This window comes from Protomyctophum parallelum, assembly GCF_964188405.1.
Source record: "Protomyctophum parallelum genome assembly, chromosome: 2".
In the NCBI taxonomy this organism is placed as follows: Eukaryota; Metazoa; Chordata; class Actinopteri; order Myctophiformes; family Myctophidae; genus Protomyctophum; species Protomyctophum parallelum.
In genome coordinates this window covers 40,484,292-40,504,818 of record NC_139699.1, presented here as the reverse complement: position 1 = coordinate 40,504,818, position 20,527 = coordinate 40,484,292, and the positions used below count along the sequence as shown (strand labels likewise).

Here is a 20,527-nt window from a genome sequence, read left to right as displayed (position 1 = left end):
TTAGTTGGGATTCATTTTAAGATGAATCTGTACGGTGGGCAGGGCATATATTGTTATTATCCCTTAATGTGCTTTCCACTGTCATGGGCCAAAAAGAAGACAGCGTGGTCATGTTTCATGTTGACTGACGTGTGACGTCTTGTTGCTGTTAGACCAATCAAATCCCTTCCAGACAGTTTTGCCGCGCAATATGTTAAACTGTTTGTGCGATGATAAACGGGTGGGCGGATCCATCCACCCATTTGTTTGGGCTGGGGCCTGTGTGAACAAGTAGATATTATGATATTAAGATAATGATAAACATTCCTGGTTGGTTCGATGGAGAGAATGCAGTGGAGAGGAGTCGATTAGTTCAGTCATATCACTGCAGTCAGTGTGTACTGCATGCACGGAGTACATACCATGCTAATAGACGTATACATTCTGTACACAAACCGATTGGAAACGGGTTGATCTGGAGGGCGGAGCATGCAGTGCATTGTGTGAAAGAAAAGTGGGCAACATTGTTGAGCTAACATGCTAGCTCCGACTAGCCTTTAAACAGCACACAAGTGCAAAGCAATGGCAGTTGATGTGTTGTGGTTGGGGATAAATGCATGTTGATCGTGCAGACTGATATCGATCCCCATCGACCGTTAATACAACCGTTATCTCATCTGCACGCTCCGTTTGGTTCTCATGTGGCCCTGCCTGCTGACCAGACCTCATGGATCATCCCGGCGGAAGTGAGCTGGACTCCAGCCTGCCCCAGCCGGACAACCCGTGTCTGATCGTGGAGGACTCCCAGCCGGATAGTGTGGTCGCCCTCATGGACCAGGACGACCCGGAGAGCAGCTACCGCGCGCTGCTGTCCAGACGCCTGTCCAGCCTGCAGCCCACATCCCACAGCCCCGTGTTGGTGAGTAGTGTGGTCATTACGGCGTTGTAACTTCTGCAAGAGAACTATCTGGAATGTTGTTTTCGCTGTTGCTAAATTGTTAGCCATGATTCATGAATCATCATGGCAGTCATGTTCCAGGGCTACTAAATTGTAGGCTATCGATTGCACAACTTCGCAAAAAGGCACATTTATCTGGCTTTAGATGAATTGTCCGTTGGACAGGCATGTCTTCCTTACGATGAATATTCATTCAATATTCAATTCAATCATCAATTTATGTGCAATTTGTTACTGTGTGCTCAGAGCACAACAACAATGCGAAAGTGAAGTAATGTTTGCCCTCGGGCGACCAATAGTCCCACACCATTCTAGCTCTGTTCATAGCGTTCAGTGGTAACCAACCTTTTCAAGCCCAAGAGCCCATTTTATTCTCAATTGTAAGCCAAGATCTACCACTAAAACGTGTTCGGAGAAACACTGCACGGCTGCACGCACGAATAAAGAGTGCACTCGCGCACGCACATGACGGATTATTATCGATCAAAACAATCCTTAGCGTCGCTTACAAAAGCATGTGTTGCACAGCATGAATGATAAGTAATCACCGACCTGGCTGGATAAATATCAGTGGTCCATATCCATTGTGTGACCTGCTTAACGAGCAACGGTAGGCAGCCGAGTAAGTTAACAGCTTAGTAAATTAATAGTCTACTGTAGCTGTGTGTCAGATGTTCTGTCTGAAGTAGTCAAAGCCAAGGAGAATGTTACAATTTAATTCACAATCGAGCATCTTGCCCTGCATCGAATATCCCATGATAGAACAGCAGGATAAAAACAGATAGTCTGTCTATCATCCATGCATCCATGAGCTAAGCGTCAAGCCCTGTCTAGGACCCACTTCCTTCAAAACTGTGGCTTTCTTGTTCCAATAGTTAGAATCTTCAACTCTCACTGTGTCATGTTTTGACAGCGGCACTAAACATTTTGACACTTTGTCATAGTGATATTTATCCAGCCAGGTCGGTGATTACTTATCATTCATGCTGTGCAACACATGCTTTTGTAAGCGACGCTAAGGATTGTTTTGATCGATAATAATCCGTCATGTGCGTGCGCGAGTGCCGAGTGCACTCTTTATTTGTGCGTGCAGCCGTGCACAGTGTTTCTCCCACGTTTGGTTAAAAGTTGGTGTTCGAACTTTACGAATACGTTTAGTATTCAACGTGTCGGGACGCTATGCTGCGTTCACTCTGACGCTCAGTGCTGCCTGCGAGCCTCAACAGACACACAGGACACAGCACATGAGCACAGAGTGCTAAAAGGGGAAGGGGAACAGATCTTCAAGCTAAAATGCATCGAGCCTCTACACGTTGTATACACGTTGTATAACATACGACGAATTAGACCGTTCCTCACCCAGGAATCAGCCCAGCTCCTAATCCAGACAACAGTCTTGTCAAAACTCGACTATTGTAACTCCCTCCTTACTGGCCTACCAGCATGTGCACTTAAGCCTCTCCAGGTGATCCAAAATGCAGCAGCTCGCTTGGTCTTCAACCAGCCAAAATTCTCACATGTCTCCCCCCTGCTCCGCTCCCTCCACTGGCTCCCGGGTCGCTGCCCGCACAGAATACAAAACTCTGATGCTGGCATTCAAAGCAACCAAAGGTATGGCTCCCCCATATCTTGCAAGTATGATTGAACCCTACAAAGTAAACCCTCCCGCGCACTCAGATCAGCCAACGCAGGGAAACTGGAAGTACCCTCACTAAAAACGCCGGGACAACGCTCCACACGTCCCAAACTCTTCTCCCTTCTGGCTCCAAAACTGTGGAATGCACTTCCCATTGCAGTCAGAACTGCAGCATCACTCCCAATCTTCCGCCGTAGCCTGAAAACCCACCTTTTCAGACTCCATCATGGCCCATAGCACTTACCCTAACCCCTTAGATAGCACTTCTGTTGGCTTAGATAGCATTTGACACAGACTTATAGCATGTTATGTAGACAGCACTATAATTGTATTGTATATAGTCATAGCACGCCATAGTACATGTATAGCATAGTAGTAAATATGTATAGTTTATATGTATAGTGTATGTTTCATTATATAGATATTCCACTGTTACTTTCTTAGCTTACGCATGTTTCATGATAAATGCTTTTATGTGATGTATTCCCATGCTTTTGTTCTTGCTTAAATGTAAGTCGCTCTGGATTAAGAGCGTCTGCTAAATGCCTAAATTGTAAATTGTTGTTAGCTTGTAGATCTGCTCTTTTTTGCGAACGACATTCTGCTCAATCTGCTGTGTATTGGCAGTGATGGCTGGCTGCCCGTCAGTCTGACACTTCGGGATCGACTTGAAAGGTTCCCGCGAGCTACTGGTAGCTCGCGAACCCCTGGTTGGTTACCCCTGGTTTAGGGTAATAGGAGGAGAGAACTCCTTCCTTCTGTTGTGTTAACTAGTTCCATGCTGCTGTAGTTCCACTTCCAATGTTGAATCCGTTGTTGTGTTGATGAAGCACGCCCATGCACCACGTGATCGCGTCGCGGCGACATCAAAGAGTGTGTGTAGTACAGTAGTACTCTTTCTAGGCCTCTATAGTCTGTTCTGTTGTCTGTTCCTCCTCTGCTTGTTGTGTATGGAGGGCTAAACGAGCTTGTGTGTTTGTCCGCTTGTCCTGTGTTTTTCCTTTTTACATATACTTTATTTAAATTATTCATGGTTTGATTGATTGATTTATTAACAGTTTGCAGAATTACAGTACATTTCAAGTACAACTCACAAAAAGTGTTAACAGTTAGTGGACGACACCATAAAGCATTACACTTGTTTACAATAGGGCACACCATTTTCAATTCATCAAAACATTTACGAATATACACAACTATATAGTCAAAAATAAATCATCATAGGAGGTAAAAAGGGAAAAGAAACATAAACAGTGAGGGGAAACAGGGGTGGGTGGGGGATTCAGATTTTACGCGGGCCAGTTTCGAATTGCAGCCGTCTGTAGACCTTTGCCCATTGAGAGCAGTTTTGAAGGAGTCAAGTGATTTGCATGTCTTAATGACTGTTGGTAGGGCGTTCCACATTTGGTGGCATAGGAGCGAAATTAATTTAGTCCCTTGTTTGTGCTGAATCTGGGTTGCACATGGTTTGTTGAACTCCCTCTGGTGTTGTGGGTGTGGACTTCGTTGACATTAAGGAAGTATTTAGACAGGTACATGGGTATCTTGGTGGTGTAGCGAATCTTGTGGACCAGACCCATTGCAAGGTGCTGTACTCTGTCGTCAACCCTAAGCCATCCCAGCCTGTCAAAGTGGGCAGGGGTGAGGTGGGTTCGGGGGGTGAGGCCAAGTAGGAGCCTGACCAGTTTGTTTTGGGAACTATGGAGCCTTGTTTTAAGGGCCTTAAAGAGGTACTCTGGTACCAGGAGGTGCAAGTGTAGTCGAAGAAACTTTGTACGAGGGCTCCTGTTAAAGTCTTCAAGGTGTTTTTGTTGACCAGTGAGGAGATCCTGTATAGTTTATGCAGTCATATTACATGAAGTTTGGCAAGTACAGCTTTAAGGCATTTCAATACAAAAATATATTTCGCATCCGTCCATGTCATGCTAATGCTATGCTATCATCTGATCTGACAATTGGGCAGCAGGCAGCTCTCATAAACATAACGAGGTGGAATGTGTATTAAGGTTATCATTCACAGCATTTTTCCATTTTGTTGAACAATATTTGTTGTTGTGTTAACCTTTTTGTCTCTTAGGAACTGATATCATCACCAGCTGGAAGTAGATCCTCTCAGATAGACAGCCAACTGGAGAGGTCCCAGAGCTGCAGCCAGTCTGGACCAGGTCTGCACTTTTAATTTCCCTGTACGAGTTTCTGTTTGAATCGTATCTCAATCCAACATACTAAAAAACAACATACCGTTGCAGGGCCAACTAATGTCGGTCCAGCACACGAGGAGGAAAGTCAAGTGATAAGCATCTGCCCACTTCCAAAGAAGAAAAGGTATGTCGCTTCCAGTTGTTTTCTGATAGCTAGTGGTGATGAATGATGCATTTCATCGCTGTCGATGGAAATGTATGTCCAAAAAAGTTCAAAACCGCTATTTCTCAGGAAATTGGCAAAATACCCAGTGTTCCAAAATTGGTTAAATGTAGCTACTGTTATTTACTTTCAAGCTCTGTATTAATTAAATATATATATAGATAACCCCACAGACAGAGCTAACCACTTGCAAAAATCTGTCGTCCCTATTTTAGCCATGACATTATATGTGACCATTTTCATATTTGTTAATAGCAGATAAACTGCCTGATGGCGAGGATTTGGTTAAATACTGAAGTTCTCTGATTCTGTTTTGCTCTTAGCGGCGCAGCAGAGTACAGCAGTATGGATTCTAGAGCAGATTCCACAACGCATTGTGTTCAGTCTGAAGGTAAAAATCCATTCTTTATGTGCAGTGAGAGACATTTTTTCCAGTTGATCTACTTTTTCCAGAATGTAATGGATGGTGTTCTGTGTGTGCTTGGTATTTCTGTTTTCTTAATTCCACTGAAAATTGTATCCATGCTTTTCAGAGGGAACGTCTCAGTTTGGTTTCCTTGAGCTTTCGGAGAGCCAGGGTCTCGGTGGTGAGGTGGAGGACGTCCCAGAAGTGAAAGGAGACGTTATAGTTCCTCAGACAGACAGTGAGAGGCACAGCAAGCCAGGTGACCATGAGTTAGCTTTGAGATGATCTAGACTAGATTAATTTTAAGACCGCCATAACTCTTGAGAGCGTACAGATGTTTTTGTCAATGTTCACGGATTGCACACAGACTATGTGATTTACACCTGTTTTGTACCTAAACAGTTGAGCAAAGGGTCGGCATCGATGCTTCAGGGAGACGAGATAACAAATCAACAAGGTACACTACACAGAACTTTGTTAGTCGTTTTGTGCTCTGTGTGTTTCAGTGCATTATATTTTCATGTACACTTACTAATGTACACAGCTGTAGCAACATTTCATACAGCAAAGCTATAGAGCGTCGCAGTCCCGCCCCCCTTGAGAGACCCAGAAAAGAAATCCCTGTTCATTTTCCACATAGATTTTCAGAAAGTATTTATTTAAAGACGTTTACGCCGCGGACAAAGCCAACTCTTGTCGTGACAAATCATGACAACAAACAAAAAATTTCGAGCCAAACAAATAATTAGAAAGTAGAAAAAACGGCAGGTTACAACACTTTTTTGTTGTTTTTCTTCTTTGTAATTATTTGTTTGTTCCAAAATATTGTGTGTGTTGTCATGATTTGTCACGACAAGAGTTGGCTTCGTACGATGCTTAATTAAAAGGTCTTTAAATAAATACGTTTTGAAATGTCTATGGGAAAAATGCATTGGGATTCATTTCCTGGGCCTGGCGTTGTCATGAAAGGGGGCGGGACTGCGACGCTCTATAGTACTAAGAGCTTCCTCAGTGAGGATGGAAAACATATTTTACGAGCTGAAGTTGCATACAAATATTTAAAAACATGCGTTTACTCCAGATCCGAGGTGACGTCCAGTAGTTCCTCTGAGCCTCTGCTCCAGTCGGTCAGAGAAATGAGGGTCCAGGCTCTGCTTCACTCCCAGGGTCGTCACACCACTGAGGACCATCAGGATTCTGAGGTTCTGTCTTCACAGGAGGACCTGTTTGATGCTGCCGATAAGACAGGTGGGTCATTGGTGTAGCACAGCAGCAGCGCCTTGTGCACAGCTAATCAGTGCTGCTTTGCCAGTTGTTCTTTTTGCTTGGCAGCTTTAAAAAGTTATCCCTTCTCATCGTTTGAGTCTATATTCTATAATGAGGAAAGCCGCAGCGCAGATGGGCCTGCAGCTCATTATCTTATATTTTATCTTTAATTCTTATACTTATCTATCTTGATTCAGTTCTTTATACTCTTACTCGTGTGTTGTTTGAGAAAATGTGCTTAACAATTGTGTTCTCCTCCTGATGAACATTAATTAACACATTTACTGCCAGGTATTAATTAATTAATTATTCTGCCACTGTTATTTCAGTAAAGAATCTTATTTTGAAGGCCCACAGGTCCCGAGATGTGACCCGGAAGTAAACAAATGCCATGTAGAGTGACCTTAGAATATAGACGAATCCAGGAACGGGTCTCATGGTCACAGCTTACGTATTTCCTGTAGGCGGACTCGACGTAGCTGCTGCGGGGTTTAAACCCTCACCAGGCGCACCTCTTCTACTATAGTGAACGGCAGAGTGACTGATGTTAGTCTGCCTCAAACGTTACTCTTTACCTGCTTTTTACTAACGCTAACATTACAAAGATGCCCAGAACATCGGGATGAACCTGTGTAGTTTATGGCTGCTCCAACAGTGGTGGCAACAAAAAAAACAAAAAAACTTAATGTCAAAATATCCACCACAGTGGCTGAGACCAGAGCCATAGAGTAATGGTTGAGACAAAGCAGTGAAAGATACAGAACGTCAGTCTTACCCAATACCCAATCTTTCTGTTTTATGAACACAAGGCTGCTGTACTTTATACCTCATACTTTAAATGCTTAGTATGAGGTATAAAATACAGCAGCCTTGTGTTCATAAAACAGAAAGATTGGGTATTGGGTAAGACTGACGTTATGTATCTTTCAGAACCTTTCACTGCTTCGTCTCAACCGTTACTCAATGGCTCTGGTCTCAGCCACCGCGGTGGATATTTTGACATTTTTTTATGTTGCCACTACTGTTGGAGCAGCCATAAACTACACAGGTTCATCTTGATGTTCTGGGCATCTTTGTAATGTTAGTGTTGGTAAAAAGCAGGTAAAAGAGTAATGTTTGAGGCAGACTAACATCAGTCACTCTGCCGTTCACTATAGTAGAAGAGGTGCGCCTGGTGAGGGTTTAAACCCCGCAGCTACGTCAAGTCCGCCTACAGGAAATACGTAAGCTGCGACCATGAGACCCGTTCCTGGATTCGTCTATATATGAATAGAGACGGCACCCGGAGGAAACCCTGAGGCGAAATGGACATAGTGGCCGAATTTGTCATTGCAGCTCGAGCCCGTTGACTATCATTGCGCACGTTCATGTTACTGGGCCCATGACACGTGAACGAATGTTTCATACGTGAACGTGCGCAAACGGCACAATGATAGTCAACGACAAGCGCATTCATGTTATTGGGGCAATCCATCCCAGAATGCACTCTGTTCCTGCCCGGAAGGAGGAGTGAAATCGACTCATGCGCTTTTGAGCAACTTAATGCAAGTGGATGGGAGGAGGAATCCGGTGCCGTCTCTATTCATATATACTCTTAAGAGAGTGACGGATGAGAACGGTCTGTTCTTTCACCCGGAAAATACATTTTTTAACCGCGACCATCTTTTGTTATGGGCCGTTGAATACGCAATCTGGGAAATTAATCGGAGATAAATGCATTTTTGTATATCTGTTTTACATTAAGGACGACAGAGACGAGTTTTCACTTCCGGCTTTATTGGTCTCATAGCAACCTAGAGCGTTGGCGAAGAGCGCAATACTAACTCTGTTGACTGAAGGCCAGTGGTTTCCTAATCAATACTAACTGTTGACTGAAGGCCAGTGGTTTCCTCAATACTAACTCTGTTGACTGAAGGCCAGTGGTTTCCTAATCAATACTAACTGTTGACTGAAGGCCAGTGGTTTCCTCAATACTAACCCTGTTGACTGAAGGCCAGTGGTTTCCTCAATACTAACTCTGTTGACTGAAGGCCAGTGGGTTCCTAATCAATACTAACTCTGTTGACTGAAGGCCAGTGGGTTCCTAATCAATACTAACTCTGTTGACTGAAGGCCAGTGGGTTCCTAATCAATACTAACTCTGTTGACTGAAGGCCAGTGGTTTCCTAATACTAACTCTGTTGACTGAAGGCCAGTGGGTTCCTAATCAATACTAACTCTGTTGACTGAAGGCCAGTGGTTTCCTAATACTAACTCTGTTGACTGAAGGCCAGTGGTTTCCTAATCTTTAACTCTGGTCTTTCTCAGGTGCTGGTGTGGACAGCACCGTGTCAGAGCTGCACCCACTGACCCCGGCCCACACCCTCAGTCTGTTGCATCTGTCTGGACAGGGCACTCTGGTGCAGCAGAGTCTTTCCCAGTAAGCCACAGGAGCACTATTACAATGGTTTTCTTTCAACCATTTTCATATTGAGGTCCATTATTTATAATAATAAGACTTTCTCCACAATTCCATGCTGTAATGATGTTTGTACTGTACCTGAGATAACAGGCAATTATTCTACATTATCTCATTGTGCAGACAATAGTAGTAAATTAAGTAATGCAATAATTGTACTCTTGAGAGTGTAAAATTAAACCAAATAGACCCTTGCAGGTCCATTTGGTTTATTTACACTCAAGAGTTAAACATGATCTAATAAGGTTGGTTACCAACTTTACATAACTAGAGCGGTGCCCGTAGGGCCTCTACAGCGGTGCCCGTTGGGCACTGGCCTACTTGGAATGTTGCAATTTGGAAATGCATGCTCCACCCAGATATTATGCGTTGGAGCCTCTACAGCGGTGCCTGTTGGGCACTGGCCTACTTGGAACGTTGCAATTTGGAAATGCATGCTCCACCCAGATATTATGCATTGGAGCCTCTACAGCGGTGCCTGTTGGGCACTGGCCTACTTGGAACGATGCAAGTTGTAAATTCATGCCCCACCCAGATATTATGTCTGTGTCCCTTTTATGCCCATATATGGAGTTCTTTGTCAGGCATGCCCAAATATGGAGACTATGCAGACGTCGGAATGATGTCAGAACAGGCCCCTTTCCAGAGCCCAGGCAAAGGCCTTTTTGGGGTGGTTCTGGACAACTGTGGGTCCAACCGACTCGACACCGGCCACTGCACTGCACCCCCTGCGGTGGTGTGGAACGCGCGTGTCGAATTTGTCTGTGGAGCGAACAGTTCTAGACCTACGTGGATTACACACACACACACACACACACACACACACACACACACACACACACACACACACAGATTTAGCTGGGGGTCACCTGGAACCCTCTCAAGGACCATTGTTTGAGAAGCACTGCACATCATGTTATACCGGTTTCCTTCTTTGAAACCACCACAACCCTTGACCCACCTGTGGCTCCAGATGATCCCTGTGCTTTAGACCCGCTGTTGACCTGTCTGTCTAGCATCAAATGTTGGATGAGTGAGAACTTTCTCAAGCTAAATGAGGATAAGACAGAAGTTCTCATAATCGGTTCTAGTGAGCAGAAATAATCAATAATAAGCAGACTTGGCAACCTGACTGTAGAAAGTAACAGTACAGTAAAGAACCTGGGGGTCATTATTGATTCTGAATTGAATTTTAATTCACACATTAATCATGTTACCAAGATTGCCTTTTTTCACCTTAGAAATATTGCACGAATCAGAGCCTATTTGTCTTTGGACGATGCAAAAACGCTAATCCTTTGCTTTTTCTCGGCTTGATTACTGCAATGCACTTTTTTTCAGGACTGCCTAAGAAAACAACTGACAGATTACAACTTGTCCAAAATTTAGCAGCCAGAGTTTTAACTAGAACTAAGATGAGAGAACATATTACTACAGTATTACAGTTTTGGCTTCACTGCACTGGCTTCCGGTTGTTTTTAGGATTGATTTTAAAATTATTTTACTTGTGTATAAAGCTCTCAATGGTCTCGCACCTTCCTACTTACATGACTGACTGCCTAAATATGTCCCAAACCGCCCCCTAAGGTCTTCCACTGCTGGCCTGCTCGCTTTGCCTAAAAGAATGGCAACTAAAAAATACGGGGAAGCAGCTTTTTGCTTCTACGGGCCGTCAGCATGGAACAAGCTCCCACTGTACCTTCGTCAGGCAGCCTCTGTAGACATTTTTAAAGCACATGCAGCTCAAGACCCACTTCTACAACATTGCTTTTAATTGATCTTTTATTTTTTGTTATTCATGTCCTCACTGTATTGCATTACTGCTTGTTTTTTAATGTCGTTGCCTTGCTTTTTTTTCCTTTTTTCTCCATTGCTCTGTAAAGCACTTTGAGCTGCATTTCATGTCATGAAAGGTGCTATACAAATAAAGTTGTGTTATTATTATTATTAGAGTAGACTAGAGTAATCCTAATCATTGATGCCACCTCCCCACAGGTGTTCTACTGACTATGTGGCCCCTACCCAGGACTTCTTGAGCCAAACACCTTTTATTGTCCCCAATTCACCCACTGAAGGAGGTATGTAACAACCTGTTCACCTTCTACCTTAAGCTTCAATAACTGCGGACTTTGACAGTGCTGGATGTGATTATTTGGAGAATAGAGTTGAATATTTTAATTTTGTATTATTCATCAGGTCCTGATGAACCAATGGACACGTCACTGCCCACAGGCAACAAATCGGGGTCAAAAGCAGAAGGGCCAATGGAAACCGCTGCTGTATCCAAACCCCGCCCCACCGCATCCACTCCGGTGTCCCAGAATTCGCCCGGTTTTGTTTTGGAGAAGACGCTCTCTCTGCCCTCCCAGCCTGAGTTCTCTCATGTATGAACATTACTTCATACCCTAGGATTGTTAAAGGGCAACTTTAATATATCCTATCGTTCTAAATGCAGCTGGTGGTCATAATGCAAATTGTGGTTGTGTTTCATTTAGTTTTTCTGTGCTGATAGCATGGAAATAGCCTTTTATGAAATACAGTGTGTGAGAGAGGGAGTAATTGCTTGTTAACTATGTAATCTTAAAACAAAATTTGTTGAGGGATTTAGTGAAACATTGTTTAGTTACAGCAGAGACTGAGACATGAAACAACTGGTGTGGGCTTCATTAAGTCACATTTTGCGCAGTCTGCTGCATTACGTAACATGAGTTTGACACCACTGGTTTTAAGTGGTTAAAGAATACACTACGTTTCCCATTAATGCCACAGCAAGAACCCTCATCATAGATTTGTTTGGCTTCATTAATATCTGCTCTGCAGGGTTGATTTCTTTTAAATCTTGTAGATTAGCTATTTTCAGAGCGTGACACCTGCACACACAACCAAACAACAAATGAATTGTCTTACTTTTAGTCATCCCTCATCATAGCTTAGTTTTTTATAGTTTGTCAGTGAAAAAAAGGTAGTCAGCATTGTTTTTGTAATACTGTAATTTTACTCGATTTAGTCGTTAAGTTTGTGTGTGTGTGTGTGTGTGTGTGTGTGTGTGTGTGTGTGTGTGTGTGTGTGTGTGTGTGTGTGTGTGTGTGTGTGTGTGTGTGTGTGTGTGTGTGTGTGTGTGTGTGTGTGTGTGTGTGTGTGTGTGTGTGTGTGTGTGTGTGTGTGTGTGTGTGTCAGGATGTGTTTGTCGCAACACAGAGCCAGGAAGCTGCGAGCAGCAGTGTTGCTACACGAGACGCACAAAGGAAGCCGGTGACGGCATTGTTGCGTGACGAGAAGCCGAGGTCCTCCGTTGAGTCGAGTCCGTCCGCTCTGTCCTTGCGGTTGACTGTGAACACGGAGAGCAGCGCCGTGGCCCTGCTGGCCTCGGAGCAGTCCCAGGACGACAGCCAGGCCACGCAGATAGAGGGTCTGGACGAAGCACTCGGCATCGACACCAGTGACTCTGTGATGATGTCGCGCTGCAGTCAGAGGAGCGAGCACAACGGCGTCTCCTCCTCCCCGAAAACTGCGTCCAAAGCCGTCTCCGCTTCAGACTTGTTAAAACACAGTGGCGAAGGTGCCGGGATGGAGGGCCGTGCTCCGTCACAGAGGTCCCAAGTGCAGGAATCTACGCCGACGGCTAGGAATGTAACAAATGTGAATGTAAGTCAGCGCGCCAGTGGCGGGAGCCCGATGGGCAGCCGTGCGGACAAAGTAGACGCTCTGGCCAGCAGCCGTGTGCAGCGGACCCCCCCAACCGCAGTGCGCGGCAGTCTCACCTCGATGTCCCAGCCTGTGTTCTCTCAGACGTCAGGCAGGGCTTCTGTTAACGTCACAGGGAGCGCGTTAAACACTCAGTCGCTACTGAAGCGTGGACCATCCTCTTCTGCTCCCAGTCAGCTGCTGTCACTAGACCGAGACGTGATGGATGAGGGACTGGGAGACGAGGCTGGAGAAGAGGAAGAAGAAGAGGAGGAGGAGGAGGGGATGATGGCGGAAGGAGAGAGCACGCTGGGGCCAGAAAGCTCGGCTCTGGGCCTGGCTCTCTCCCAGAGCCAGGCGCTGTCCCCTGAGCCCATGGAGGAGGAGATGGAAGGGAGGGAGGAGGTGTCGGAGAGTGAGAGGAGCCACGGGCTGCTTGAGAAAGGGGACGCGTTGTCATCGAGCCAGCAGAGGAGGAGCGGTTCTTCTCAGGCAGCAGGAAGCAAAGTGTCTGTGTCCACCAACGGCCACGGTTCCCAGGCTCAGTCTAAAGGGGTACGGGTGGCTCCCAATAGCCTCTCCCAGGCTGAGAGGAAGGGGCCTGAAACAAAGGGAGTCAAAGACAAGAGCCTCAGTGACAGCTCTGGAGGTAAGATTGTCGTGCTCACAGTCACTGCAGTTGGTTTTTTTCCCCCATAAGGGGAGATTAGTGTGATGCATTCTGAGGTGAGGAGAGTGGGTCAAGTACTACTATAGCAGTATAGAGACTCATTTAGAAATGTTTAAAGCCAGAGGAGTTTGTGTGAGGTTAGGTGTTAGGTCAGCACTAGGGCTGCAACTATCAATCTTGGTGATTCTTCTATTGATTACTTTTTTTTAAAGATGGGGTGGTTAATGACAATGTTGTGGTTCACAACAGAATAATAAAGCTACTTTCAGTTTGCTGAGACACTGACACTGTCCCGTAATTGCCTTGTGCAGAAGTCCCCTTCCACTTCACCCTTCCTAAAGAAGGGGAGCTGATTGGGCCAGCTGTGAATGCCACGCCCCCTCTGATCAACCAGTTAAAGCAGACACCAAGACACAGCAGCACTCCCATTGGTGAGTTCTGTTTTACAGCACACAGCAGCACAGATTGGTAATTTCTGTTGTCCTTCCCCTGTAGACCGCAACAAACCTGGTCACCTGATGTGGAGTATCACACTGTGCTGGAATTCTACCATCTCCCTTCACTCTGACTCTGGCTCCAAGTCTCAGTCCTACTCTCTGCCTCATGGCATCCTCATCGCTTGTATAGCCACAGCGGTTCTGTCTGCCTTGCCTTGTAAATACTAAAACCTTAACCCATTGAGTCCTGAGGCTGATTCGCCAAATGCCTTCTAAATCAGTAGTTCTATTTAGTGCCAAGCACCCCTAAATTGATATATTCGGCCGCGGACCCTCATCTGAGAACGTTTTGTGTCAGGGAGAGACCCCCAGAAGAGAAGATTGTGTATATTATTCACATAAGATTTTCCCAAAATAACAGATTTACAAGCTCGCTGTGCGAGTACATCTGATACGTTTGAATAGCCAACGTTTCAATGTGTTAAACCCATGTTTCATTTGCCTAGCCAATGTTTCAATGTGTTAAACCCATATTTAATTTGGATAGCCAACGTTTCAATGTGTTAAACCCATGTTTCATTTGAATAGCCAACGTTTCAATTTGAATAGCCAACGTTTCAATGTGTTAAACCCATGTTTCATTTGCCTAGCCAATGTTTCAATGTGTTAAACCCATATTTAATTTGGATAGCCAACGTTTCAATGTGTTAAACCCATGTTTCATTTGAATAGCCAACGTTTCAATTTGAATAGCCAACGTTTCAATGTGTTAAACCCATGTTTCATTTGAATAGCCAACGTTTCAATTTGAATAGCCAACGTTTCAATGTGTTAAACCCATGTTTCATTTGTCATTTCATTGTTTGATTAAATATCCCAGACAAGCCAGCAGCTGTGGGTGATGTGTCAGCGGCGACTACAGTGGTGACCTGCGACATGGTGACTGCAGAGAGCTCCGGGGAGGACACAGCAGAGAAGGGAAAACTGAGCCTACGGATGAAACTGGTGACTCCGGTGGAGGAGGGCAGCTCGGAGCATTTTTGCCTGCAAAGTAGGGACCTTTCACTAAATGCTCATCATGACCAGGGTGCATACAAAATGAGTGGACAATAATATTTCCAGAAAGAGCCTTTAAAGACCACCTCACCACACTTTTTTTTTTTAAACTTAAATTCGTATTGATTTTTCAGGACAGAAAGACAGAAGAAAACATACAGTACTCGCAATAACACCACAAACATACAAAAAAAAGACTTCGCATGAATTGGGTCTTATGATCAAAAGTGAGTGGCCGAGATTTTGGGCTTTACAGACACATTGATGACCCCTGATCATGACCAGCTTTCATGTTCTTTGAAAAGTGTCACAATGGCATCCATTGCAACCTCTAGTAGTTTATCATTTACCTATTTGTCTGTTGTCAGGTGGAAACCTTGTATGTCCAAAACCTTTCCATTTCAGTGAAATGGACAAAAGGTGTGTTCCAATTAGTAGTGTCAAAAATAATAGATTCAGCAATGCTTCGTGATTAGCCATAAGCGATTATAGCCTGTACCATTTATATATTTTATTGTATTTAATGGACAGGAGAGTGATTGATTACACAGCAGTTTCGAAATAAAATATGTCCTTCAGTATATCTGACTCAAAAAAGTTCACAATGCGTTTCATTGTGACATGTTGTGAGCTTCTAGTTCTTACTCGATTTTCCAAATTATTTTCTGTAACGCCAAAGCGAAATATAAAATTGGTCATTAATGTAGGAAAAAGAGAGCGAGTCGAGAGCGATTAAAATATTTCAGAATCAGATCAGTGTTCCACTAATATAACATCTTCCTCCCAGAGCCAACGCTGTCAGACGAGGAAGGATCTGTTGTCAAGGTTACCGCTGTTGCCAAGGCTGTAACCAGGTAACCTGCAGCTATTTCTATATGCACAACTGCCTGTTTTGTTTTTTTTACCCTTCCTCCTGCCATTTCCAAAATGGATGTTGAATATCAGGCTTTGAGTTTATTTTGCCCTCGCAGCATTCAAGATGGAGTTGTTTCATATTGGAGTATTTTGCATTTCTACATAAGTGCTTCACTAAATGCAAATTGATTTGGAGATTTGGCTTGTTTTTCAAGGATAAGTGTGCTTCTAGCCAAAAGCAAGTCAAATTAAAAAAAACATTTAGGATGTGAACTCCTTTTGTTTTGTTTTGTTTTTTACCTTTCAAGACGGGAACCCCTTTCGGAGTAGTTGTTGCTATATCATATATTTATTTTGTAATGTTTGAATACTGTAGGTTTAGAAGGTAGTTTTGGAATCGGCTTCGGGTCTAAAACTCTAAATGGGATAACGGTGTGTTGTCTAGTAGTCCATTGTCATGTGAATCCTGTCTGCCCATGTACAGTCCATTGTCATGTGAATCCTGTCTGCCCATGTACAGTCCATTGTCATGTGAATCCTGTCTGCCCATGTACAGTCCATTGTCATGTGAATCCTGTCTGCCCATGTACAGTCCATTGTCATGTGAATCCTGTCTGCCCATGTACAGTCCATTGTCATGTGAATCCTGTCTGCCCATGTACAGTCCATTGTCATGTGAATCCTGTCTGCCCATGTACAGTGTAGGTATTTCCGTGTTCATTATGATCCCTCTGCACAAAGCAGCTATACGACACATTATTTATGAAGTGAACCTTGTATTCTGAGCTGGCGGCACTGACTTGATATTATGAAGGTTGCATCAACTAAGCCTGTACACAGTTATTATAGGTAGGGAGATGCTGATGCAGTACTCTTGTGTGTCCTTGGCAGTCCGTCTGTGTTCAGTCGTGTGAGACAGGTCCACAGACAGCTGGAGGTGGAGGAGGAGAACCAGCATGATGTCACACCTTCGCCTGTGGGGTAAATGCACACACACACACACACACACACACACACACACTAGGGCTGCGTTTATACTCACGATTGAGTCGGGTGATTTCCACACCTCGTTGTTGTGCCTTATTATTAGTTTCCACTCGCCAGCATAATGTAGCCAGTGTTTCCCCTGGGATGGAGTTGTAGAGCAGCAGTGTTTTCTGTGGGCTTTTCTTTTTTTTGCAAAGCTTTTGTCTGGAGCTCTCTGTGTCTACCGGCAGTGTTGGGAAAGTTATTTTTTTTAGGAACTAGTTCAGTTCACAGTTCAAAATTTTAAAAATGAAATACTATTACTATTATAGTTATTTTTCGTTCTTTTTTTTAATTTTTATTATTATTATTTCCACAGCCCATAGCCATATAAAACCGCAGACTTTATTCCAAATGAAGTACTTTGGGATTAATAAAGTGACAACGTTTACAATATCTCCATTACCATTATCCAAATTAATTCCTTATGGTTTTTATATATTTTTTACATTTTGCAAAAAATTGCTCTTTTGCAATGTGAAATGCCACTGAATTCTTAATTATTTTCCTTCTCTATATGGGCACACTTGTGAAAGCTGCATGCTTTTGCATGCTTTTATTGTGAAGGCAAAAGTTTCTGAATGTTCTCAGAGCCTGCATCTCCGCATGCTGAAAATAGCTGATCTACAAGCTCACGAGTCCGGACGCGACGTGTTGTGAGCTTGTATATCAGCTATTTTCAGCACGGAACACATGATTGTACGACGAAGAATAAATCAGGCATCACTGCGCTTCATTCACTGTGGAAGAGAGATGTCTTTTGTTGGCCGATATTATGGACACGTACCTCCTTGACGCGATAATAACCAACTAAGCTATTGGAAGCTATTTTTCGTGGCACATTATGTTTAATCAAACAACAACAAGTTTCCTCAGTGTTTGTGTTAGGAGTTGGGACAGTGTCTGCTGTCTGTCAGCGTGCATGATCATCATGCAATAGCTAGAAGCGTGCTCCAGTGACGGCTGGGAAAGATTAGTTAATTTGTGTCGGATAGGGACTTATTGGTGGGTTTTCCGCTAGATATTAAGGCATGTTTAGGGTGTGTTTTAGTGCTCTATTGAAACACTCACTCTTGAACGAAGTTGAACGTGAAAAAGTGACGTTCACACACGCCAGAAATGAACGCGTTCACAATGACGTTCATCAAACAGAAATACAGTACGTTCAATTCACGTTCACCCTAAATATGAACGAGTTTGTGAACGATCGTTCTTTGAACAAGTTCGGGTACAACACTGTCTACCGGCACCAGATGGGCTCATACTGCTTTGCTGTTACTGTCACATGCAGCCAACTTCTGATATAGATGTTACTGGAACCAGTGTTGTGTTCAACTAAAGTGTGTGTGTGTGTGTGTGTGTGTGTGTGTGTGTGTGTGTGTGTGTGTGTGTGTGTGTGTGTGTGTGTGTGTGTGTGTGTGTGTGTGTGTGTGTGTGTGTGTGTGTGTGTGTGTGTGTGTGTGTGTGTGTGTGTGTGTGTGTGTGTGTGTGTGTGTGTGTGTGTGTGTGTGACCTACTTTTCATTCTGTGGTTGGGTTGGGGAGTTATTTTTGGAATCTTGTAAACCCTTGAGATATGAGAAACTACATTATTCGCCCCCTCCCATTATAATATGACAAGGTCGTGCATACCAGGTGTGTGCATTGGCGTTGAAGACTGCCCAGCTCTCTCTCTCTCTCTCTGCTCATTAGAGCTACACTGCTGTATTGCTAATGGTGACCTTAATTAGAGACACGAATACCATTTTATTTTAATGTTCACATGGAGACCATTAGTTATTGGGTCATTTGATAAAAGTAGGACTACATTTTTATTTTCTTCCCCTAGAGCTTTGCTATGAGAAGGAAGACTGCTTACATGTCGGTAAATATATTAGTTTTAGGGCAAATGCTTTGTTTTATTCTGGTGTCAACCAAGGTTATAATAGTTTTGGTTTTTTCATTATAGTTTAGTTTTAGTTAGTTTTGACATATTTTTTTCTAATTCAGTTAGTTTTAGTTAGTTTTTAGAGCGGGTTTGCTAGTTTTAGTTTAGTTTTTATTTTGTGAAAATGCTTAGTTTTAGTTTAGTTTTAGTTTAGTTTTAGTTTAGTTTTAGTTTAGTTTTAGTTTTTTCGTACTTTGGTTTATTTGTAACGAAGTATATGATTAAAAAAGATCAGAGCAAGTATTGTGTAATAAAAACTCAACAAAAGATACCATTTAAAAGTATATATATTCAGTCTCTGTTGGACAATCAACCATGACATACTTCGCATATTTTCCCATCCTCATCCACAAGGCACTTGCTTGCATCTCCCACACAGTCATATTCGAAGAAATCCCATATTGGGCTGTGGTGGCCACCTGCAAGACCTCAGAAAGGAGGACACTTTTGCGGGGCTCTCTCCCCAGCCCCCCCCCCCCCCCCCCCCCCCCCAAACAGACACACACAGTGTTTAGAAAAGCGCTATAAAATTCCAGATATTATTATTATTACTATACTATTGCACACACCTGATTTTCACCACCATCATCTCCAGCAGTATGTCCACAGAGAACATATATTTGCTAATTCAATTAACCTTTTTAAATGATGGGGTACCACAAAGGTCATTCCTTTTATAATCAATTTATTTTATTTCATGTTTAGATATGTTTTATGTTGAATCTCTTTCTTGTGGGGTTTTTTATACAGTCTTATGGTCATCGATGTGGGACATAGAATGAAGCCAGTAGCCTATGTTCACAGTGCTTTAGCCTCCCTTTCTTTATGATGTCGAGCCATATTGCTCATTAAATGTAGTTTTTCATTTTGCATTTTTGGTTTATTTATCCCTGCATTAACTATACTAAAGTGATTGTGAGAACACACATTCCACAAAAAACAAACAGACCATCCCACTGGCAGTGTTGACAGGTTTTGGAAGAGAAACAAGCAACCATGTCTATGAAAACAAGCCCAAAAGAAGCCTGACTAGGCTTAGTAGGCTATTTTATAAAACAAGGCCAAAGTCGCTTATAATTAAGCGGACATGGCAACGTCTCCTCTCTCTTCTTTGACAGAGGGAGTGTGGCTGGCTCGCTGCGGAGCTGAGCAGCTCTGCGGAGATTTTAATACAGAGACAACGTAAATGACAGTTATGAGTCATAACTGTCATTTACGTTGTCTCTGTATTAAAATCACATAATTGTCCGGTTTTGTGTGATATACAGTGCTTGTGTCATAACTTATGACACAAGCACTGTATATCACACAAAACCGGACAATTATGTGTCCGGCCAGAGGTTGAGTTGGGAGGAGGACAGGTGGTTCTGAAACCGGACTGTCCGGCGTGAAACCGGACGTCTGGCCACTCTTTCTGCCAACTTTTGCCATTTTTGCGAGATGCAAGCAGCAGCATTAAAACTTGAAGCGACCACGGGGCTGCACTGCAGAATGTAAACACGGGTCGTAAAGCGTTGTGACATGCTGCCTTACGGTGCTGAAAAGTGCCGTAAAAACGGCTCGGGAAATAAGGAAAAGAACCGAATTCATTTAAAAGGTTTATATTCTAAATGTCCGTAAGGCATATAAATATTGATAAAAAAACGATAACGAATGCCATTTTGTCTATCATTTCAGTTCGTTTTAGTTAGTTTTGTGAACACACAATACAGTTTTAGTTTAGTTATCGTTTTTTAATTTATTTTAGTTTCAGTTTAGTTTCAGTTAACTAAAATGTTTTTTTAATTCTAGTTTTCGTTTTTTCGT

The 20,527-nt window shown here is 43.3% G+C and overlaps 1 protein-coding gene across 3 annotated transcripts in view; it reads left to right on the top strand.

The window, feature by feature from the left end:
- The first annotated feature begins 398 nt into the window (after positions 1 to 398).
- tp53bp1 (tumor protein p53 binding protein, 1) overlaps positions 399 to 20,527 on the top strand; it is a 37,164-nt gene continuing 17,035 nt past the window's right edge. For all 3 annotated transcript variants that reach the window (XM_083760081.1, XM_083760080.1, XM_083760079.1), the window contains exons 1-15: positions 399 to 898; positions 4,651 to 4,738; positions 4,823 to 4,898; positions 5,261 to 5,328; positions 5,471 to 5,602; positions 5,746 to 5,800; positions 6,425 to 6,591; positions 8,917 to 9,028; positions 11,063 to 11,145; positions 11,264 to 11,451; positions 12,245 to 13,400; positions 13,733 to 13,852; positions 14,739 to 14,909; positions 15,702 to 15,768; positions 16,661 to 16,750. In XM_083760081.1, the coding sequence (XP_083616207.1) occupies positions 707 to 898; positions 4,651 to 4,738; positions 4,823 to 4,898; positions 5,261 to 5,328; positions 5,471 to 5,602; positions 5,746 to 5,800; positions 6,425 to 6,591; positions 8,917 to 9,028; positions 11,063 to 11,145; positions 11,264 to 11,451; positions 12,245 to 13,400; positions 13,733 to 13,852; positions 14,739 to 14,909; positions 15,702 to 15,768; positions 16,661 to 16,750 (2,765 nt within the window). In that variant the 5' untranslated portion in view covers positions 399 to 706. The remainder of the gene's footprint in view (positions 899 to 4,650; positions 4,739 to 4,822; positions 4,899 to 5,260; positions 5,329 to 5,470; positions 5,603 to 5,745; positions 5,801 to 6,424; positions 6,592 to 8,916; positions 9,029 to 11,062; positions 11,146 to 11,263; positions 11,452 to 12,244; positions 13,401 to 13,732; positions 13,853 to 14,738; positions 14,910 to 15,701; positions 15,769 to 16,660; positions 16,751 to 20,527) is intronic.